Source organism: Streptopelia decaocto (assembly GCF_964273445.1).
Source record: "Streptopelia decaocto genome assembly, chromosome: 11".
Taxonomy (NCBI): Eukaryota; Metazoa; Chordata; class Aves; order Columbiformes; family Columbidae; genus Streptopelia; species Streptopelia decaocto.
In genome coordinates this window covers 711622-732789 of record NC_138666.1, presented here as the reverse complement: position 1 = coordinate 732789, position 21168 = coordinate 711622, and the positions used below count along the sequence as shown (strand labels likewise).

Genomic DNA, 21168 nt, shown 5'->3' with positions numbered 1-21168 from the left:
GTAAAAGCTGTAATAAAATTGTTTGCTACTCCTATAATTTTAATCTTAGCCAAGATTAAAGCTATTGTATGCATTGCTACACAAACTCTAACTCCAAAGCAAAGCCTATCATCTGGTTCTGCTCTTCCCTTCATCCCCAGGTCTGACAGAGTCCAATTAATCTCTTTGATACAACTCCCACTGCTGGGCTAATGAACCTTTTTCCTAATCGTACGGATGAACTTGATGTGAACCTTCCATTTCATGCTGAGATTTTTTTTGCAGCAGCTTCAAGTATTCTTTATCAAAAATAGCTCATTTTCTCTTTTCTGCTAATTGCAGTAGCTATCACAACTTTTTGGTTTGTTTTGTTTTGTTTTTAGGTAAGTTGATGTACTATTCCTTCAAGGTATTTTAAGTGATTTGAATGATCCTTTTTGTTTGACCTACAGAAATTTATGGTGTGTGCTTTTGTATTTTGTTCTTAAACTTCCATTCTGCAGATCCTTTTGTAAAGGCTGATCAGCAGCTGAGAACTGTCGAACCGCGTATCTCAAATAGCAAGCATGGACAAGCATGGCAAGTGGTCAGTGATACTCTGCTTTTTGTATAAAGCTGGTTAAACCATTTTTCCCACGTCCCTCCACCTGTGCAGGGTACAACGGCAGAGGCACTTCAGCCACCACTGAGCCACCCCGAGCCCTGAGCCGGCAACAAACACCCCGAAACAGGCCAGGGCAGCAGGAATAGCCAGTTGAAGTGGTTGGAAATTCACTCTAGCAACACCAGAATTGAGAAAATCCAAAGATACCTTCCCACGTTCAGCCGCGACTCCAGAGAACCCAGGGGTTTCTTGAAGGGCATGTGCTTGATCAGATGTGTTGCTATTCTTCAACCTTGCCTCTCCTTCTGACAATGGCAATTAAAGCATTTGCATTCTTTTTCTTGTATGTTTTCTCATACTTCAATATTTATAATACATCCCTAATGAATAGACACAAAGTAATGTAAGAGACATTTTGTAAGGGTGAAGATCTTGCATTATTTTGTTACTAATGCATTATAAGTTTTGAAACACGACAGGAGATTCTGAATATGAAACACGGATTAGTAACATTTTCCTATGGTAAAACCTTCGGGGAGGACCTGAGGTGACCTGAGGGGAAGCAATTCAAATACTCCCTCAAATGGGATTTAAAGGTGTCTTAAGCTGGACTCCTAAAACTGGTATTTGTTGAAACTGCAAGCCAGAGGGCTGTCCTAGCTTTCTACTGCTATGCCAGCCCTGGATGAAATTGCCACTCTGCTCAGGAGATACAGACACTACTTTCTTGTAGGTTTCTGAGGGTGCAAAGTATTTTAAAAGTTAAAAACGATAGGACCATAGTCTCAATTTTTGCTAAACAAAAAACAGAATTCAGTTGATAAGAAAAAGCAAAGCAGAGGCTGGAAGACTACATAGAATTCTGCATTCCTAGGACATTCAGGCAAAACGATACAGCACAAATCATCCGGGAGCTGTCACTGTGCACACATTGCAAAGTTTCGGTTCAAATCATCTGCCAGAGGCAGCATCATCACCAAATGATCAGCTGTGGTTTACACCCAGGGCTTTTACTGGCACATCAAATTAGTACATTGCCTTTCTATTGTTTTGTTGTCTTTTTTTTTCTGAGAACCAAACCCAATTAAAATGAGCAGATCACCACTGTTGTCTCGAGGTCTCAGTGTAACTCACGCTTATGTGACAAAAGACGACTCTATCAGCCAGCAAGACAAATCCAATTGAACACTCTCTGTTTTTAGTTTGGCTCTAATTTAGAGAGGTACCACTGCCTCCACATTCAGCCGCTTGTGGATGCTGTAGCCCAATATGCCCACTGACTTGGATGAACCCCCAATGTGGTGCTAAAAGGATGTTTCCATCAAAGTCACCAAGCGACACAAGCAGCAAAGCTCCTGGAGCTTTTTATATTTAGAAAATGAGCAGCCACAGGAATGCTACCGGCTTGCACTACAGACCCTCAAAGGAATTCAACAAGCACCATTAAATCCAATCTCACTGTGTCAGTTTTTAAACGTAGCACATGCTTTTACCTTCAAGCTTTAAGCAATCCCTAGAACCCTTTCAAAGGGACGAGGATCACTGACTCTGGCCCAGCAGCTGTTGCTCTGTCTCAGAGACGAAGGTTTGTCCAGAACCCAGCATGGGAGGGGGCAGGGAATGCACTGCACTGTTTGCGTAAGCTCGTAATCACAAATCTGTTGGGCTAATTGAAACACGTTGATCTAACAGGACTCTAAGCAGTGAGGTCAATAGAGCCAGGGCCGCTGTGCGGAGCTGAGTGCTGTCACTGTCCCACGCGGGGCTGATCCTCAGGAGCAACACGAGGGCCCTAAACTGTCTGATGACATTCACTTGTAGTCCCTTTACACCGGTACAATCTCCAGTTTGTACATACCTTGTCCCTTTGCGGACTGTGGATCCTATCCAAATACACTGAAGATATCACATGCACTTTTGTCAGTAAAAATGAAATTTAGAGATGCCCATCACCATTTTGAGACAGGACTGTTCTCCTCAAACTGTTCCTTGGTGAACATCTTGTCTAATCAGAAAACAAAACCAGCAATAAGTAACATACAGAGTTATCTTTTCTACGTTTGAATAGACTTTAGCTTCAACTTCCATGCTTGCATAGAATTTCTACTTCAGTGTGTATACTGAAGTTTACCCACCAATCTGCCCGGCTTCGTAAATGACGAGTTTATTACCGCATTAAATATTGGTCCTTTCACATGTGCATTTATATTCAACTTAGTACTTCCCTCACAAAATGTGGCGATCTAAGCTGATTCTTAAGTTCATAATCAACATGTCCCCTTCAGTAAGTGGTGCTTGTGTAGTATTTTGAGTGAACACATTAATGAAGTTTATTTTTAAAAATCAGTCCACATTTGACATGAAACTTTCACTTATGTTAAAAACCTTTTCTATAAAACGGAATCTTCACTTTTGCTTCCATTTCAGGTTTCAGCTTATCTATACACCATTGTTACCGCATATGTATTTCGTTCCACAGCAATGCTCTTCTACAGACTGTTAAACTCACTTGTAATACCTTTTAAAAATGTCATTGGAAGCATTTCACTAAGGGCAGAGACTGTATTTTCGTCCCACATTTAGTACAGTATGCCCCAAGCCTGATTACTTTGTGTATTGTTAAAAACAACCCTAACTGTTCTAAACATGGGTGTTTAGAATATGTCACCATAACTCCTTTTTTTTTTTTTTTTTTAGAATGCATAAGAAAAAAAGGATCTCAGTTTGCTTCATTGCATAAAAGAAATTAGAATTGCTTCCTTCAGCATAGGTAAAGGTGTGCTAGTTTTGACTTAATGATCACCATTGTACAATCTCAGTGCTTTGGTTGGTTGGTTGGTTGTTTTAAAGTAATTTTACAGTCTGCAAATATTTCAAATAATAATAAAACCTCGATATGCAATAGCACTCTGTTCACCTCAGCCTTTTTTCACTTTAAGTCTTACTCCTATTTCTATTTAAAATTCAAACATCTACTAAAAATTAGCACAGAGAAATGAACCCGCTATAGCAGCATTACTACTTGATTGGTAGTGTTGTTACTACACAGATTTAGTTAACATTTCCCACTAAATATGCTGTTTATTGCCTTCTAACAACTATGCAATGTCTCCTTATAGGAAGGAGAGGCCATGGTAAGACCTGCCTGTAAACACGACTATAGCTCATACAGATACTTTAAATTCTGTTTAAAAAAAATGACAGTATTATTAAAGACACTGTGCATGCATTAAATAACATACTTTCCCCCCCACTTCTGAGACGTATTCCTGAGATCCCAAAACTCGGAGCCATCACAATCTCCCAGAGGCCGGCCAAGTCAAGGAGAAATTCTACTTAAAGATTACCAAATGAAATACAGAGAAAACACATTTATGGTTCTCACAGGCCTAAACATTGAATTAAATGGTCAAGAAACAATTGGTGTTGTCAGAAGAACACGTTTTGATGAGATACACACCTTTGTTGTTGGGTACGCTGCTTCTTGTGCCACCTAATGGCGTATTTCTCAGAGATCTACATTTCTCAGTAGATTTATCTGTCAATGGTGATTTGTTTGAACTATAAACAAAGGGGATACAAAATGACATCTTATGACAATTCTAAATGAATTAGTGTAAGAGAAATAAGGAAAAAAAAAAACAGCAAGGCATTATGTGTAGTACACTTTATACACATTACTGAATGATGCTGAGAAACAGAGATTATTAATGTATGTGACACAGTATGCAAATATGGCAGCATTAATCTTAATATCTCAGTTCACACAATGACACCCAGCTTTGTTCGTGCTCTGCAGTGCTTCACTGTGCCACTGCCTAGAAGCTTCATCTTCAGTCACACACAGAGCACGACAACGAACAGCTTATCCCAGCACACGGGTGTCTGACTGCCCGTTCACAGCTGAGAAACAGCACGGCTTCCATCAGGTTTTAGCATCTTTACTTCATACAACACATGCATTTTCATGGACATTTCTAAACCCTTTATGAGTTGTGAAACTGTCCAATCCAACAGATTGCTCACAGTCTGCTGTACATTCATTTCATCTTGTAAATTGTCCTATAACAGCAGATCTAACTGCACAGGCTCAATTATTAATGCTCTTTTCTTAAAATTAGAAACCTTCTAAGTAGCTTTCAGCAAAATTGCATAGAATGCACTTAGTTAATTTTTAATTTTTAATATTACTGGTGCACTTATTAACATGTTCAGAGATCCCAAAAGGAGCAAGTAGCACAAACAAATCTCACACCCCTAAAAATCCTGCCTTCCTCTCTTGCACGCTCCAGAGAAAACAGATCTACGGTTCTCACAGGCCTAACCATGGAATTTAATGGTCAAGAAACAAGTGGTATGTGAGAAGAACACTTTTTGAACTGCTATTATAGAAGCGCAAAGCCCAGGTATTGCTTTGTTTATAAAAACAGCTCAGCTAACAGCGAGATGCAAACTCCATCACTCGGTTCTAGGACACCTGTATGCACCAAACAGTCAAAGCGAATATTAATATGAGGCTGGAGAATGGGAGTACGAATCCTCATCCCAGATGAGAAGGACAGATTGAGACTCGGTCAAGACAAAGTTGGAAACTAACCCCAAATCTCATGATCACTTGCCTAGGCATCCATAATGAATTACAGTTTGGAGAACTATACGAAGCACAAACTATTTCAAAATATTTGAAATATCTCTCTTTTTATGGTAAAATTACTGTTTAATTGTGGATGAGCAAACCACTGAAATTCTCTCTCTTTGCTCAGAAATGTGTCACCATGTATTACAAAAAGTGGGCTGAGTAAATGCTATTTCAAACGGAGTCGTCAAATTTGCTCTGCTGTTCCAGCCTATCCAAAACGTTACCCTAACACAAGCTCTGGCCTTTCTTTATAGCGGCTTCAGGGTGTGCACAACCCTTCCCAATGCTCCCTTCAGAACAGTGAGGGTCTAAATTCATCATGAATTCAAGAACCCCACCTCCAATCTCTTTTTTCCCTTCAACTCTCCTCCAGCTGCTCTCAGTACCCACGTCACTTTCACGAGACAATCAGCAGCATCTTTCGTGCTGTTACGTAGCCTTGGAATACTTTGCTCAACCTGTTAACAAAGTTACTATTACGACCTTCATAAATCTACCTTCATAATACCTCATCTTTTTAGGAGAAACAATTAAACAGAAGAGTAAATGCAGCCACTCTTAGAAGCGAGGCAGGGATTAATTACATAAGATGGCTTGTGAGAAGCCAGTATGCCTTCCACAAATACAGCTTTTTCTAGTCATAGTCATGATTCCCAAAACATTAATACTTAGACACTGGGAAAACAGGACATTTTTTCCCCCCCATTATGTTCTATATGCACTTGAGTACAGAAAAACTTGAAGTAGAAAAACATTACTGAAAATACTTCATTATAAAAGTTAAAATGCATGGTTATTTGACCACCCCAACAAATATTTAAATATAATTGGTAGCAATCAGGCTCTATCATCTTGCATTTTGCCTTTTCAAGGCTGTATCTTCCTCTTTCACATACAATTGAGGTCCTTTCAGCAGCTGCACAGATGATCAGATCTGGCACGCACTTGCAATAACTTTTATGAAAGGTACGGTATGTATTTGGGGTTTTCAGTCAGTTTATTTTCTGATAGAAGTACTAAAATGAATTGAAATAGGTTGTTTGTTGTTTCTTAGGGCATGTTGTTCTTCATGAAGGCCGTAACAATACTGAATGAGTATTCTCCCTAGTGCCGATGTACTAGAACGAAAACGCGCTTCCATCCTTCTGTTTTTCTGTGGTACAACATACCTAAAGATACATGACACAACTAGATACACAAATGACCAAACGCACAGCGGAGCACAACCAGAACACAGGAACAGTCTTGCTTTTCCAAAATCATTGAAGGGAATTTAGTTCAGTAAGAAACCTGACTGCTGTAAATATCTGAACCTTCAAATTCCAAGCCAATGTTGCATTTAATTCCACAGTTTAACCCCACTGGAAGGTGTTACTGTAATGCTGCAGAACCAGTCAGAACCTCGTGTAGAGTATTTTCCTCTAACTGCATGAATTATGTAGGTTCAAAATTATAAAGTACAAGTTACTTAAATGCAGAAATTGCTTAATCACACTGAGATTCACTGCTGATTGCTGCAAATCCACTTAATGCTTTCAGATGCCAATATTTGCCTGGTTTCCTTTATGGCAGGGCTATAGGATAAGCCATAGGATACATCGCTAATCCGATCCCCTCAGGGCCAGCCACTCCAAGCAGCCAGCACAGGCTCGCTGGGCTTTCTCTTCTATTTACAGGATGCTTGTTCAACCAAAGTGACACACACAGAGCAGCAAAGCCCCGACTACATCCCCTTCGTGCAGCTGCACAGCCTGTGCACTCAAAACAAGCAAACAGAATCGTTATTGCTTTTCTTCTCCCGCCTTCAGCTCATCCTCCCACAGTGCTGCTCAGGCCCTTCACATTGACATTGCTGGAACAGTTTTCCTCTGGAAATCCAGAATCTTCTCCTGTCACGTTGTTCCTCAGCCCAAAAGGGAGCACGGCTGCCCCTGGGGGAAACAGCAAGCGCCTCACGGTCACTGAGATCACACCATTTCCAGCCTGATCCAGACACTGCCGAAGCAAATTTCTGGATGCTGAGCAGGAGCTGCTGTGCAAGGAATTTTTTATGTTTTTTAGTTAACCTATATCCTTTTCTAATTTTGTCTCTGAACTATATTAAGGCCAGGGAGGCAGCCTTTTTAGAGCTAAGACAATGTATCTGTTAAATGTCAAAAGCCAGCAGTATTGTTTTAATGTGTTTCTGTTTAACACCATAGTGTTATTTTTGGTCTTCTACTCAGTCATCTGGAAGATACGTTACATGTAACTTACTTAATAATTTATTTTATCAATCCATTAGCAGCTATGGAAGGAAAGCCCAACTTCAACAAAATGAACATCCTTCAGTAACAAATCAATCCCCCCAAAAAGGCAAACACAAATGCCAAGAAAGCCGCTGGATGTATAGACTGGAGTGACCAGCCTGCACACAGATAATACATCAAAATATCACCGACGGGATTTGTCATTTATAGTTTGAGTCCCACTCACACAAAGAGAGGGATTTCTCTACCACTTTATGTAACAATGATTGGACCAGTTCTCTGCTTTAGTTTCTGCGTGTCTAGAACTTGGCGAGTAGCAAAGGCCAGATTTACTTAAGTTCAGCCCCAAATACCCAGAACCCTGAGTCCTTTGCTTTCCCATGGATGACCATTCTCCACACCTGGGGAGGAGCAACTCCTGGCACCAGTAGAGGTTGGGCTTGAGCTGCTGGAAAGCAGCTCTGCAGAGCAGGACCTGGCAGTTCTGCTGGACAACAGGGTGACCATGAGTCACCAACGTGCCCTTGTGGCCAAGAGGCCAATGGTAGCTGGGGTGCACTAGGAAGAGTGTGACCAGCAGGTTGAGGGCTGTTCCTCCCCCTCTGCTCTGCCCTGGTGAGGCCGCATATGGAGTTACTGGGTCCAGTTCTGGGCTCCCCAGTTCAAGAAGGACAAGGAATTACTGGAGGCAGTCCAGCGATGGGCTACAAAGATGCTGAGGGGTCTGGAGCATCTTTGTGATGAGGAGACACTGAGAGAGCTGGGGCTGTTGAGCTGGAGAAGAGAAGCTGAGAGGGATCTGATCAATGGATCAATATCTCAGGGTGGGTGTCAGAGGATGGACCAGACTCTGCTCAGTGGTGCCCAGCGCCAGGGTGAGGGGCAACGGGCACAGACTGGAACACAGGAGGCTCCATCTGAACATGAGCAGAAACTTGTTTGCTGGGAGGTGCCAGAGCCTGGCCCAGGCTGCCCAGAGCGGGTGTGGAGTCTCCTTCTCTGAGACATTCAAACCGCCTGGACCCACCTGTGTGATCTGCTCTGTGACCCTGCGTGAGCAGGGCTGGGCTGGGGATCTACAGAGGGCCTGAAACCCCAACCAGGCTGGGATGCTGTAGTTCTTGTGGGCAGAGCTTCTAAAAAGCTGAATTTGAGGCAACGTCTCATGACAAATCACTAACACAGCCACTCTGAACACCTGAACCTCTCCTGCTGTTCTAGCAAGCAGAGAATCATAGAATCATTTCAGTTGGAAGAGACGCTCAAGATACTGTTCTTTACAGTACAGATATTGTTTGTTTTCCCCTGCTTACAATGAGAATTGACAACTCCACCAGTGCTCGCTGGTGGAACCCAGCACAGCCCCAGGCTGGCTGGCCCAGCACCACAGACACCTGCCCCCTTCACTTCCAAAGCAGGTTGGTTGCCTTATCCGTTGCCCCCCAAGATTTCGGATACGTAAAACTTTGCTACTGTTCAGCACCTTCCTACGTCTGTAATCAGTATTGTGAACTCTACAATGATGCAAGTGGCTGGAACAGTGTGAAAATGAACAAATACACAATTCCTTTCTGAGTTAGTCTTTCATTAGCTAACCTCACTTGACCAGACTAATTGGCATAAAAATTACATATTTCTGTGTTTAGCATTATTTGAATAAATGTGAACAATGTCATTGTTAATTAAGTGTAGATCAAGAGCTATCGTTCCACTACTCAAAATGTAAATATCCCTCCAAAAGGATTGGAAATCAGCAGTTACTGCTTTACACTGCACAAAGCTGTAATTGGGCAAACCTTCAGAATCAAAGGGCCAATGTCAAAGAGCCTTTAACAAATCACAGTTGGGCTGGAGAAGGAAATAAATTACAGATATGCTCATTTTTTCCTTATTACTAGTTAATATAGTAGACTACACTGCACTAACTGATTATTTTCAAAAAGGAATCTAATGCAGCACCCAAATCCTGTCTTAATTCTAGTTTCTCACATGTGGCCAGATTTTCAAACTCACCAACACCTGTGTTTGTGTATATACATCTGGAATACATTAAGAGAAGAAAACCCCTCCGTTCCAACATCTAAATGAAGTTAAACTTTCACAACTAACACACCAGCTGCCAGTGTGAGTCTAGGCCAGGTTTTTGAGAGCTCAGAATATGATTTTTCTGAGTTCTGTTGAAAACAATCTATTCTTAGCCCTCTGTGTTGCTAAAGTGCTAGAAGCTTCCGAGATAAAACCAGGCTGAAATGGTCTTGGTTTTCACTCTTGTGAGCTGTTACTCTGAGATCTGCAGGACTCCCTACAACCTCAAGCAGATAAAAGCTCCATCACAACAGATAAAAGAAGCAAATAAAGGAATAGGATACAAATGACATTTTCTAACTCTCCGCCCAGTATAACCACCTAAATCAACCCGAGCTTGTGAGAGACACAGTGACTGCATCCTGGTGCAGAAATGATGCACGGCAGCTTAAAAAATACGTCTCTCTAATGTAAATGAACATAATATCTAGATAAACAGATAAGCACCTGGATTTTAATGACATCTTAACCAAACGAGAGAAGGAGGGTGTTCCAGGATCAAAGTGAATACTTATTTCAAACCACACATGGAGCTGTTGTTCATTGTTCACCAAGGTCAAAGGCAGTATACAAACATGAGACAGTATTTGATATTTAAACATCACTTTTCAAACCTGATATTTTTTCTTTTTAACACAGAATAGGTATAGATCCTAAAACACGTTGAGCATCTGCCACTTTTTTTTTAATACCACTGACTTCAAAGCGCTCATCAGCTACACAGGGTTCGTTCCAACGCGTTTTGTGATTTTGAGCTGAAGATTCTACGAGGCTTATTTGGGTGTTTGCAATCACGAACACTGAAGATACCGCAGGAGAAAATGCCGTGTAGATTACTGCACATCAAACGGAGCCCAGTGATGGTCCCCAGCGCTGGGTGTTTGCAGCCACCAGGTGCTGCTCTCGGCAGAGGAAACACAACATTCCCAACCATGGAAACGAAAACTCAGTGACCATTTCACGCCACGAACGTGTCATGCCCGTATTCACTATCTGCTCCACTATCGCCGGTGTAGAACAGCTTATTTTAAACCTTCACCCCAGGTTTAGCAGCAATATTGTTTGCACTAATTTTAGGTTGGGCTGTGATATCTTTCATGAGATGAGCAGAACGATGCCACAAAACCTGCCTGTGCTCTAATGCCTGCTTATATTATGGCATGTAAAACCAGGCTGAAAATCTTTATATTGAATTCCCACATTTTAAAGGACTTGGTGATTTTCTATGCACTGAGTTCTTAAACAAAAAAATTACCCAATCAACATTTTCAGAGATGATGCAACTTGATTTTTAAAAGTAGTCTAAAATAGTTTCTTATCTCTCGCCTTTTTCAATTTTCATGTAAATTCAATGCAAGTCCTGAAATGTCATTCCAGCTTTTTCATTTTCTCATCACAAAATCTCTCCTGTTCGAATTCACATAAAAAGAATCATTTCCCTGCTTAATCAGAAGGCTTACGGAATCTACAGAAAAATAACAGATTTAATAATTGGAAAAGTGCATAGATAATACAACATTTTGTTCTGGCATAAAACCACAGTACAATTAAAAAAGGAGCAGACAAATGTCTCTTCCCTGATATGGTCAAATAAGAATGAATTCTCTCTTTTGAAGAAGAAACTTCACGCTCTCGTCCCATCCAAATTGTCCAGTAAAAGCTAGATAAGTTATTTTTCCATTTGCAATTATTAGCATTCATATCTCAAACAATCAAGCTGCACATTTGGCACTGAGAACAAAGTGACCTGTCCCAACAATCACCACAGAGAAAGCACTTACCTCTCCACAAACAAACAAACACAGACTATTTTAATGAAATATAAACCACATAAAATAAACCTGAGACTCTGTCCCGGAACCAAACCACACTATTTCCATTTTGTTCATGAACCAGTTATATCAGACATCTGTGTTTCCCTGCATTTGGGAGACTTCTCCCATTTATACATAAAACCAAGCTCTAGCATCACAGTTTTAAATGATTGGCCATAACTTAAACCTAAGACCCAAATGGTGATGCATCATAACATACATACGTATATATCTCTGCATAGATCCATATAATAATGTGTATATCTACAGATAGCTTGATCATATGTATCAGAATAGACATATCAGGTATATGACCTAAGATGTGAATTCACATTTCACAGCCTCTGCATTTAGAATAAATGTTACTTGGGGTTCAGACTGCATCTTACTACGTATACATTTAGTGTGTGGAAAAACAAAACAAAATACACCATGAAATGAGAAAATTCCTACTAATATTTGGTTAATAGTACTGCAAATGCAGATCACAACCCAGAATCATCTCTAGTCTGTGCCAGCTCCTCTAAATCCACTCGAATTTGTACAAAACAGAAGAACCCCGTTCTGGACTGAGGTGCCCCAGTATGGCTGGGCAGCAAAACCAGGGCTGTTCCTGCCCAAAGAACTGAGTCTAAACCAGCACAGAGAATGGGAAAGAGATGCAAGAAAACACAGAGGTGAAGGAACTGGCCAAAAATCACCTTACGGATTAGCAACCGAACTCTATTTGCCATGTATTACTTCAGTCTGGGGCGGGGAGGGGGGTGTTTATTTGGTTGGTTGGTTGGTTTGGTTTTTTTCCCACCTCGCATTTTCATGGGAGTTAAAAATCCAGATTTTTAAAAAATATTATTTAGATAATAAATATAACCCCACTGTAATCTAGGATAACAGAGGTGTAAATATAATAACTTAGTTCACTGCTACTCAGTCTAAAACTATATTACAGGTTGTTGGCTCCAGAATAGCTTGTGCATGTCCCCAGTTTATTTTAAGACTGCATTTTGGGCTCAGGAGAAGAAAACGTCAGATTGTAACCAGCCAAGCATCAGTAAGTAAGTAGAAATAACAGCAACAGGAGGAGTATTACATGAGGACACAGTGTAATTCTTTTTGTGTGGAAAGTGCATTCAGCGCCATCCCTGCTGCTTCATAGCACAGTGCAGAAAACAATCAAAGGTTTTCATTTCACCACTTGAAACGCACAATATCTTCCAAAACGGAGATTAACATTTCATTTTATATAGGTGGCCAAACAAACGGCAATGCTATGCCTGGGAGCTGTATTCTACGCAAACTGTATGGTCACGGTAACTGTACTTCTATATAAGAAGTTGTAACACATTAATGGAACGCTTTGGGGTTAACATCCATGAAACCGGCCAAAGCAACAGTAAAAACAAGCGACTCCATCCCCAAATCGTAACAAAGCCATCAAAAGCCTGTGCTGTGCCAGGCAGATGTTTTCCTGCAACGCGTGTCTGTGCCCCTAATGCTCGTACGCTTACTTACTGGTGGAGGTGAGCTCTCATGATCTGTTTCACTGCATCAGTGTAAATGGTGGCTTTGCTGGATCCACATTAGAGGTTCTGTGATGTCTAGTACACCAGTAACCCAGTAGTGTGGACACAGCTTTAAATTAAAAAGTCGTCATCAAATACTAGAAAGCTGTAAATGTTTTTTCAGCATATAGATTACCTGGAGCGTTTGCTCCTGGAAGCCCGACCTAGAGTACCTTCTGAACAGAACTTCAACTGATTAAATTCCTTGTGTTTCTCTCTCAAGAAGAACCAAGTCCTGACCAGGCCAGAACAACCTGGAGCAGAGACACGTGAGAACATCCCACTGAGGACTGGAGCTCCAGGACTGTGGGAAACTGCACAATAATGTGACTAAACATCTGCCTTTCCCACACCCCGAGGCAACCCGGACCCACCGGCTGCTGCTGCAGGACAAAGGGCTGGGCCCAGTTCTCATGGTACACTCATTTAATCCAGGATCCAGCAAACAGTTTTCAGATAACACTCTTACCAGGCTTTTGCCTCATTTCAAGCTTCTAAAATGAATTTACATTTTGGTAACGCCTGGCCAGCTATCTGATATGCAGGAGAAGTATAACATGTCTCTCTAATTCACTTTGGATCGATGTTGCCGAGCCTCTGGGAGCAGACGCCCCCCGGCTGCGGGTGCAGCCAGCTTTATTAATGTATTTATTCCTGTTCATTACGCTGAAGTGGCAGCTCTGCCCCACTGGGGGAGGAAAACCGGACAGAGCTGTTTGGGACCTCGCAGTGTGTCCTTTCCCAGCCTCTCCATCCTGCTCTGCAAAGGGCTCCGCAGAGGCCTCTGTCCTCCTCTCACAGCCAGACAGTATGAAATGCGTTTGAGAGCATGGTCATAAAGTAAAACAAGCACGTCAAAGCCCTATTGGGAAAGTGCCTCATTCTTCTCTTAGCTGCTTCACCAAAATACAGGATAATGTGGGGTTTGAGATTCAGTCTCATCACCTCTTTGGGGCTTTTGTTTGTTTTAAATACACCAGCACTTGAGAAGGATGGGCTCCTTACATACCTCTTGTGCTCTACCCTCAGGCCCTTGTACCTGTCTTATTTGACGCAGTTCATTCTACTCTGAACCTCTCAAAGAACCATTTGTTGCTTCCAGGATCCCCTTAAATAAAAGAATAAAACCCAGAGATACAAAATGGAGCTTTTGTCACGTCTAGCCTCATCCATTTTACCAACTTCCCAGTGCCCACAATCAAAAAGGTCCTTCCCAATCACCATGTACTATCACCTGAGGTTTATGAGCTTTTTATTAAAAAATCAGGTTTGATTTGATTTTAGGTTTTGTTGTTGTTACTTTTAAATGCAAGAATACGATGAAGAAAATGGAGCAACAATGAGCTGACTTGGTAACTAACTGGAGACCCTTCCAAGGCTCATTAACAACTAAGAAATGCTCGAAACATCACTGAAATCATCTGCAGCTGCTGATTGCAACTTGTAACTCAAGATTTTCATCTCACCGATCCACATTTTCCGACATTGCCTCCCAGCCTGTGAAGAGCACACGAAAAAGGCATGGACGAGAGCAGGTGGAGACACAGCCAGGCTATTTTAAGCAGTGACACCATTCACAGACATGATGCAAGTCATTACATCCAACTCTAGATGGCTCAGACTTTCAAATTAAAGGTTACATAGGAATATAAAGCCTTCCTAATTAATAAACTAACAAGTCGATATTTGCACACCTTAGACCCATAAATCCTACAATTTCAGACTTTTTACTCTCTACTCTTTTGATCAGATAATCAAAATTGTGCAAATTATAAGAACTAGGAAACATTTAGGGCTTCAGGCATCCATTTTATATCCATAAAATGAAGTCTTAGTCTTTCAGTAACATTGTGTCTGTAATGCTCCATGAAACACAAAAAGGTTGTTTTCGCTGGCAAAAGGAAAGGTCAGAGAGAGGGAGAAGGGAGGAGGGTGTTCTCCGCTTCTGTCTTGCACAGAAGACAGGCACACAAACAGAACACGAACTCACACTTATTACCTTTAGGTAAAAGAATCTATATAAAATGCAGCTTGTCAGCAGCTGAACTTTGTTTAAGTAGGTGGTACCTCCACAAATACCCAGCCTACGTTTGAGCTGGTGGAGGGGGGTGGGTATGAGAGCAGCTCTGTGCCATGCACATTATTACCAGATGAATTTCTTATGAGCACTGTTCTGTCAGTGAAGCACGGTGGATTCCAAATGAATTAATGATGCAACGGGATAATTCAAAATGTTCTGTCAAACCCAGTGCTGTTCATTTCAGATAGGAAGGGCTAATTCTTCCGCACTCCAGAATGCTGTTTTTAGTTCAAGTTAAATTACATACTCAGAGCCAGCTCTCTCATTAAAATTATTTCTTCCTTTTAAACTACTTTGACCTCCGTAAAGTCCGTGCCCATCTCAGGAAGCTGCCTAGCTGGAGGCAGCAGCAAGAGAATCGCTTGGAAAAGGTAAAAAGACAGGCAATTTGAAGGAGCTGTTTCCCCTCACATCTGATTTCCTATTGAAAAGATCCAATAAGTAACAGCCTGAGGTTGGTTTCAAGTGACGTGTGTCACATCACTGTTGCCAATGGAATTGCTTGGTTACTGGTTTTAATCACGCCAAGACAATTCAGATCCCCCCAGGCTTTCCTCACCACTCAGCCCTAACCAAAGAAAAATCATTCGCCTGACAGGTAGCCCATTATATTTTTACATATAACTAAACAATTCATTTTTTAAACTCTACACAATGTTGAAAACATAATCTTAAAATACTACTGGAGAATTCTATTTAATAATCAGGTGCTTTGACATTAGGAATAGTCAAGCTAGGTCTTGAACTTTACAAACTGTTCCTGAATCTCTTGTCCTTAGTCTGTATGCCCAGCCATTCTACATTAGAACTCTGTTTATGTAATTATTTGGAAGGTGCTTAGTGGTAGGATGTACAGCAAAATCTAGTTTGTGATAACTCAGACTACATAGTGCTTCATTTCTAAAGCAGCTGAAGAAATGAGACATCATGATCCCTTCTATACCCTTCTGAGCTGGGTCAGTAGTTACCATCTTACAAACAAGTAGAAAGCTGCTATGTGATATGTCCAAAGTATCAGACAGAAATGTTGTCCCCAAACCAGGGCCCACCCCGTGTGCAAAAAGCCAAGCTGCAGCACACAGAGACGAGATATTGTTTGTTACAAAGCTGTGCAAGTCTGGATGCTGGAACAAAGCCAGCAGGCCAGAAAGAAAAGGAACAGCCATTAGAGACAAATTCTCATCACTCCATTCACACCCTCAGGGTCGTCCTAGAGAGCCAGTCGGTGAGACATTTGTGTATTGGTTACATAACGGTTTTAGCATACAATGAGCAACGTTCAGCTAAAGGACCCTGTATCCAACAGTCTCGAGGTATATGTTAAAACGAGAATCAACTATTAATAATTGTGAAGGATCCAGAATGTCTGAAGCAGCAAGGTCAGCAGCCTCTGTGATTTCTGATTAAGTGTTTTGCAGGTCACTCTTTGTTAGAGGAGCAAACTGACCTAAAACTGAGAGGATTTACGCATCTTTAGGTTACAACTGGATTAATTCTTTAAGTGGTAATGACTACAGAAGCATGCTCCAAAATAAAGAAGAGCATGTTTTTCTAGGATTATTTATGCAGTGTCCCAGCCTTGCACAAGGAAACGCACATTAATGTACAACTACTGATCCCCCTACAATCACAGCTGGACTAACCTGCAGCTGGAGAAGTTTCTGACCCGTGCAGTAACAGCTGAACTCAGTGCACGCCGCTCCAACCCACGTCCTTCGGCTGCGGGACTGACACGCAGAACCAGAATCCACGGTCTGGAGAACAAAAACAAGTGGCTTAGCTCTCTCTCCAACACAGCTCCCAAATTAGGCTTAATCACAAAAACAACTATCTAGCATGAATAGTCTCCCAGAATACATCAGAAATCAGTATTTGCTTTTATTTACATCAAGAGGTGTAAAAAAATTTACCCATGAGGTAAAAATCCAAGTATCCTCCCAGGACAGGGTTGTTCCTTCGTGAAACTCACTGAAGAAATGAGAAAAACATAACAGGTCTAGATTTTGCCTTCAAGTGCAAGCACATAACTCCCATAAAGCCATTAAATGTTAGACTCAAGCAGGCAGAAACAACCTATGTCTAAAAGAAAGATATCAGGCAATAACTAACCCGTTTTGTTCTTGAGAATCTAACTTTTCTATATTTCTGTAACATATCTAGGGCCCTTTAAAACAAAGACACACAGCATTATTGTCTTCTGCTCAGAAACAGCACTTTCTGAAGAAAATCCCTTGTCTCTGGGGATTCCAGGTTCTTGGGGAATAACTCAGCGAGTGCGGGACATCCCTTTGCAGCAACACCAAGGCACCAGGCACGGGCCGCTCAACAGCCCCGCTCCCAAAACTCTTCAGGCTCCTGAAGCCACAGGAAAAGGTCACACAGTTTAAAAAGCACAAATTCTGGTCAGATAAAGGCCAAGGACAGTGATTTGGTGGAGAAAGGATGCTAGGCATATATCCAGTTAACGAGGAAAACACTGCCCTTTCCCATCAGTCTTCACTTTTAAATACATGTCTGTTTGCAGGGGGATCGGGCGACACACAAAATACTACTCGTGTGAATCAGAAAGGATGAAATTGAATCCAAGTTTGTTTGCAAAACAAATGCCTGACTGGATTTTGTGTTCATCAGCAGTAAATTTTTGCTATGTCTGCATACAGATATTTCACTCCATTGCCTGATACATAATTATTTCTTCAGTTCTGTGTGCGGAAAGAATGACAGATGCACTCTGAAAATAAGATGTATTTTGCACGTGAAGAAAAAAGGAGAAGGGAAAGATTGAATATAGTCATGAAACAGGATCCCGCGGTGACAGCCACAGGTCCAGAAACAGCTTTGCCTGCGTTCTGGAAAAGGAGAGGCATGAAATCAAGGACACCATCAACAATGACTTTTGCACACCCACTGCAGAGACAGTCTAAACTAAAAGTTGACAGGCAGGCCGACATAATTTGATTTAAAATGCAGTTCCACAAAAAGGATTTTTTTAAAATACCTTTTTAGAAATATTGAAGAAGAGAAAAGGAACAGTAGGGGGTGTCATAATATTGTGTTCAATCAAATTTCTGAAAAGCTTAAGATGAATTACAAAAAATTAGCTTCAACACCAAAGCCCTTTCAAAGCAAAAAGAATGAAACAATAATTTTCAGAGAAGTTCTCAAAGTAGGTCAGTAACAACAGCCGAGTGTTAACAAGTGAAGAATCTGTTCATGGTCTGGATTCTTTCATTTTTCATCAGAATCATTAAAGAGTCATTGAGAAAGAGATTAATTCTTTAGCATCATTCCCAACTCCTCTATTTCAAAACTGCCTTTGCTGCTGGAGACCGAGCGGCGATTAAATTGAATTTTCAACACTCTGCTGTACATGAGTGGGATTGGAGCTCACCATCTAGCTCTTAATAAGCAATGCCAATATCCCAAAATTACATTTACATCCATCAGCAGTGGAGGGACAAATGTATCTTGGTATCTCGGTTCTCCTCCTACATCCTCATCCCATAGTGACTTTGGCTGCAAGAAAGGTACGTGCAAGTAACGCATGTAAAAGGTACATGCGAGTGACTCAGGAGTCCGGCCCTGAACACACCCAGAAGCTGAACTTCAAACAAAACCAGGGCTTGGGAACACAAGCGCGGTAGATGCGGTGCGATCTCCCCTAAAAGAACGCAGTGCCTATTCTCCATGTCCGCCACTTGGCTATTTTCACTCCCCCCCCCAAAAAACCCACAAATTATGAAAAGTAAATAAAAAACGGGGGAACAGAAACATTCTCTTGATGAACTCAGCCCTGCAATAGCAAAGCAGAAACTGCTGTAGACTTCTAGAACACTTCCCAAGCCAGTTCTGTAACGGTGTTTCTGGTAAAAGTAACTGCACAAGTGTGGTGAAAGTCACTGTGCTTCTTTTGGAAAGGGGGAGGGAAGAATATCTGAAATATTTGTAACTTTCACTGTGATACAAACCCCGGAATTTTTATGATAGAAAGTCTCAGGACACCAATTTGGTTCAGAAGTTCCTGTGAACCACATGCACCCACTGTTCACTCACAAATGCACCATCAACCTGACCAATACCAGTTATAATCCACCTGAATTTGCCTCTGATCCATTTGTACCTACTAAGGAATGTTTGGAAATGTTTCTACCTGCTCTGAATCATCACGATTCGAAATAAGTGGTTTGCTTCTTAGAGTACTGCAACGTATTTTTTCTAGGAAGATGCTTATTTCACCTGATCAGCTTGAACATGAAAACCAGCAGTGGAATTCTACAGAATATTACTAGACTGCATTCTTTCTCATCTATTCTTACAATAATAAATGAAATCTATCTCAATGATGCACAACACTGCAGTATTATTGTCAAACTTGTAGCTAAATTATTCTCTTAACCGATGCAGTAATTTCCTAACAAATTTGCCTGTGACAGCACTATCAGTTCAGATTTCAGCTGAAAGAAAGAACTAGGGCTTTATTTTCAAGGAACATCTGAAATACTTAGTGAAGCTATTCTTCTGCTAAATGAAAACAGTTGCCCTTCTTAAATTAAGAAAAATATATTCACTCAATTGAAACAGGCACTGAAGCAACCACTTCTGGAAAATACATGACACAAGCTTTAATGATCGTATCAATAAACCAGCCGTTCCCAACTCCCAGTCATGCAAACCTGACACTTCTCAGTTTCTTGTAGGAATGACGGCAGCAAGGTCAGAATTGGAAAACACACGTTGCTTATGGAAGTAATGTTCTGCTCCAAAGGACATGAGTGCTGTAAAATTCAGAAGTACCATTACAGAGCTCTTTTTCCTGAAGCTTTCAATGTAACGGCAGCAAAGAAATTGCATAAGGTTGCATATCCTTCTATCGAAATGTTGGAACTCAAACATCAACTCAAGGGTTATTATACAACGATCTCAACTCCAAATTTGTTTCACTACTTGTGTTCTTCCCTACACTACTCTTTATTGTTTTATTTTTCTTTGCCACCTTTGCATCTCTGGGTGTTTTTCAGCATCTCCTGTTGATTCTCTTCACCCCCCACCCATTCCTCATCTCTTTGTTTCATTCCATGTCCTTCACCTCGTGTCAGCTGATCTGCTCCTGGGGGGCAGCCCAGTGTGCTGCCCACTATAGTCATTATATTTTGGCCCAAACATATAATACACACATCTCTTGTAGCGGATTAAAAAACCCCTACTTTGCATATGTCTTAATATAGGCGTTCAAAATTAAAAAAATAAAAATCTATGCTAGTTTTTACAGCAGAAAGGAGAACATTTTCTACATTCTAAGCAATATAAGTTGAGGATAATTTAATCCCTTTTAGACCTTAACTCCAGTTTCTCAAAGTGCAAAGAATATTCGTGCACCTTTTGAAGAGCAGGATTTTACTGTAAACCATTTGGGTTTGAATATTAGGCATGTTTAAAACAAGGATTCTGTGAATTAAACTTTGATCTTTACCATCTCTTGAGATTTCTCGCTTTAAAAGCTACACTCCTATTTGCCTTTATGGAACTGAAGGAAGAAAGAACTACAAATTCAGAAGCTCTTACAATAAACACTCTTTCACTTGTACATTTGTCTCATGTAATATATATTATAAGCAATGGCTTTTATTAGAAGCTTTGATATTTTTCTGTCCTTCATGACGGGACCGAACACGTCCTTGCCTACAGCAGGGCGCTTGGAATGAGATGATCTTTAGTCTCCTTCCAACCCAAACCATCCTTTTATTCTATGGTTAAGTAAACCAAACATGAATGCTCCATTTCAGATGACATGGCAGGTCACAGCTCATGTTTTGTTGAGTGCAATACTAATATTTAGTGTGATACTAGAGATCATCAGTAAGATACTAAGATAAGTTAGGCACTAAGAAAGATCAGTCGGACAGTAAGAGACCCAGTAAAATGTTAATACCCAGTGCAATCCTTTTGTAGCTGTTGGAGCTGCTCTCGAGCTGGCCAGAGCGTGGCTGCGCGACCCATGAACACGAACGCTGAGCTCTCAGGAGCTGGGATTGTCCCAAAGAGCAGCCGAGATCACATAAAAACTCTGCGTGTGCATAAACTAGTTTGCAATAAAGCAGCCCAGGAAACTACATTGCATAAGCAACAAAAGATGGGAAACCAGCAAATGCTTTATCA

The 21168-nt window shown here is 41.1% G+C and overlaps 1 protein-coding gene across 1 annotated transcript in view; it reads right to left on the bottom strand.

Moving 5' to 3' along the window:
* LOC309444759 (uncharacterized protein) overlaps nucleotides 1-21168 on the bottom strand; it is a 77100-nt gene that overhangs the window by 8932 nt on the left and 47000 nt on the right. The window contains exons 3-6 of the mRNA XM_082062851.1: nucleotides 16656-16766; nucleotides 4044-4144; nucleotides 2442-2588; nucleotides 791-963 (exon numbers count right to left, since the gene is read on the bottom strand). Of these exons, the coding sequence (XP_081918977.1) occupies nucleotides 2533-2588; nucleotides 4044-4144; nucleotides 16656-16766 (268 nt within the window). The 3' untranslated portion in view covers nucleotides 791-963; nucleotides 2442-2532. The remainder of the gene's footprint in view (nucleotides 1-790; nucleotides 964-2441; nucleotides 2589-4043; nucleotides 4145-16655; nucleotides 16767-21168) is intronic.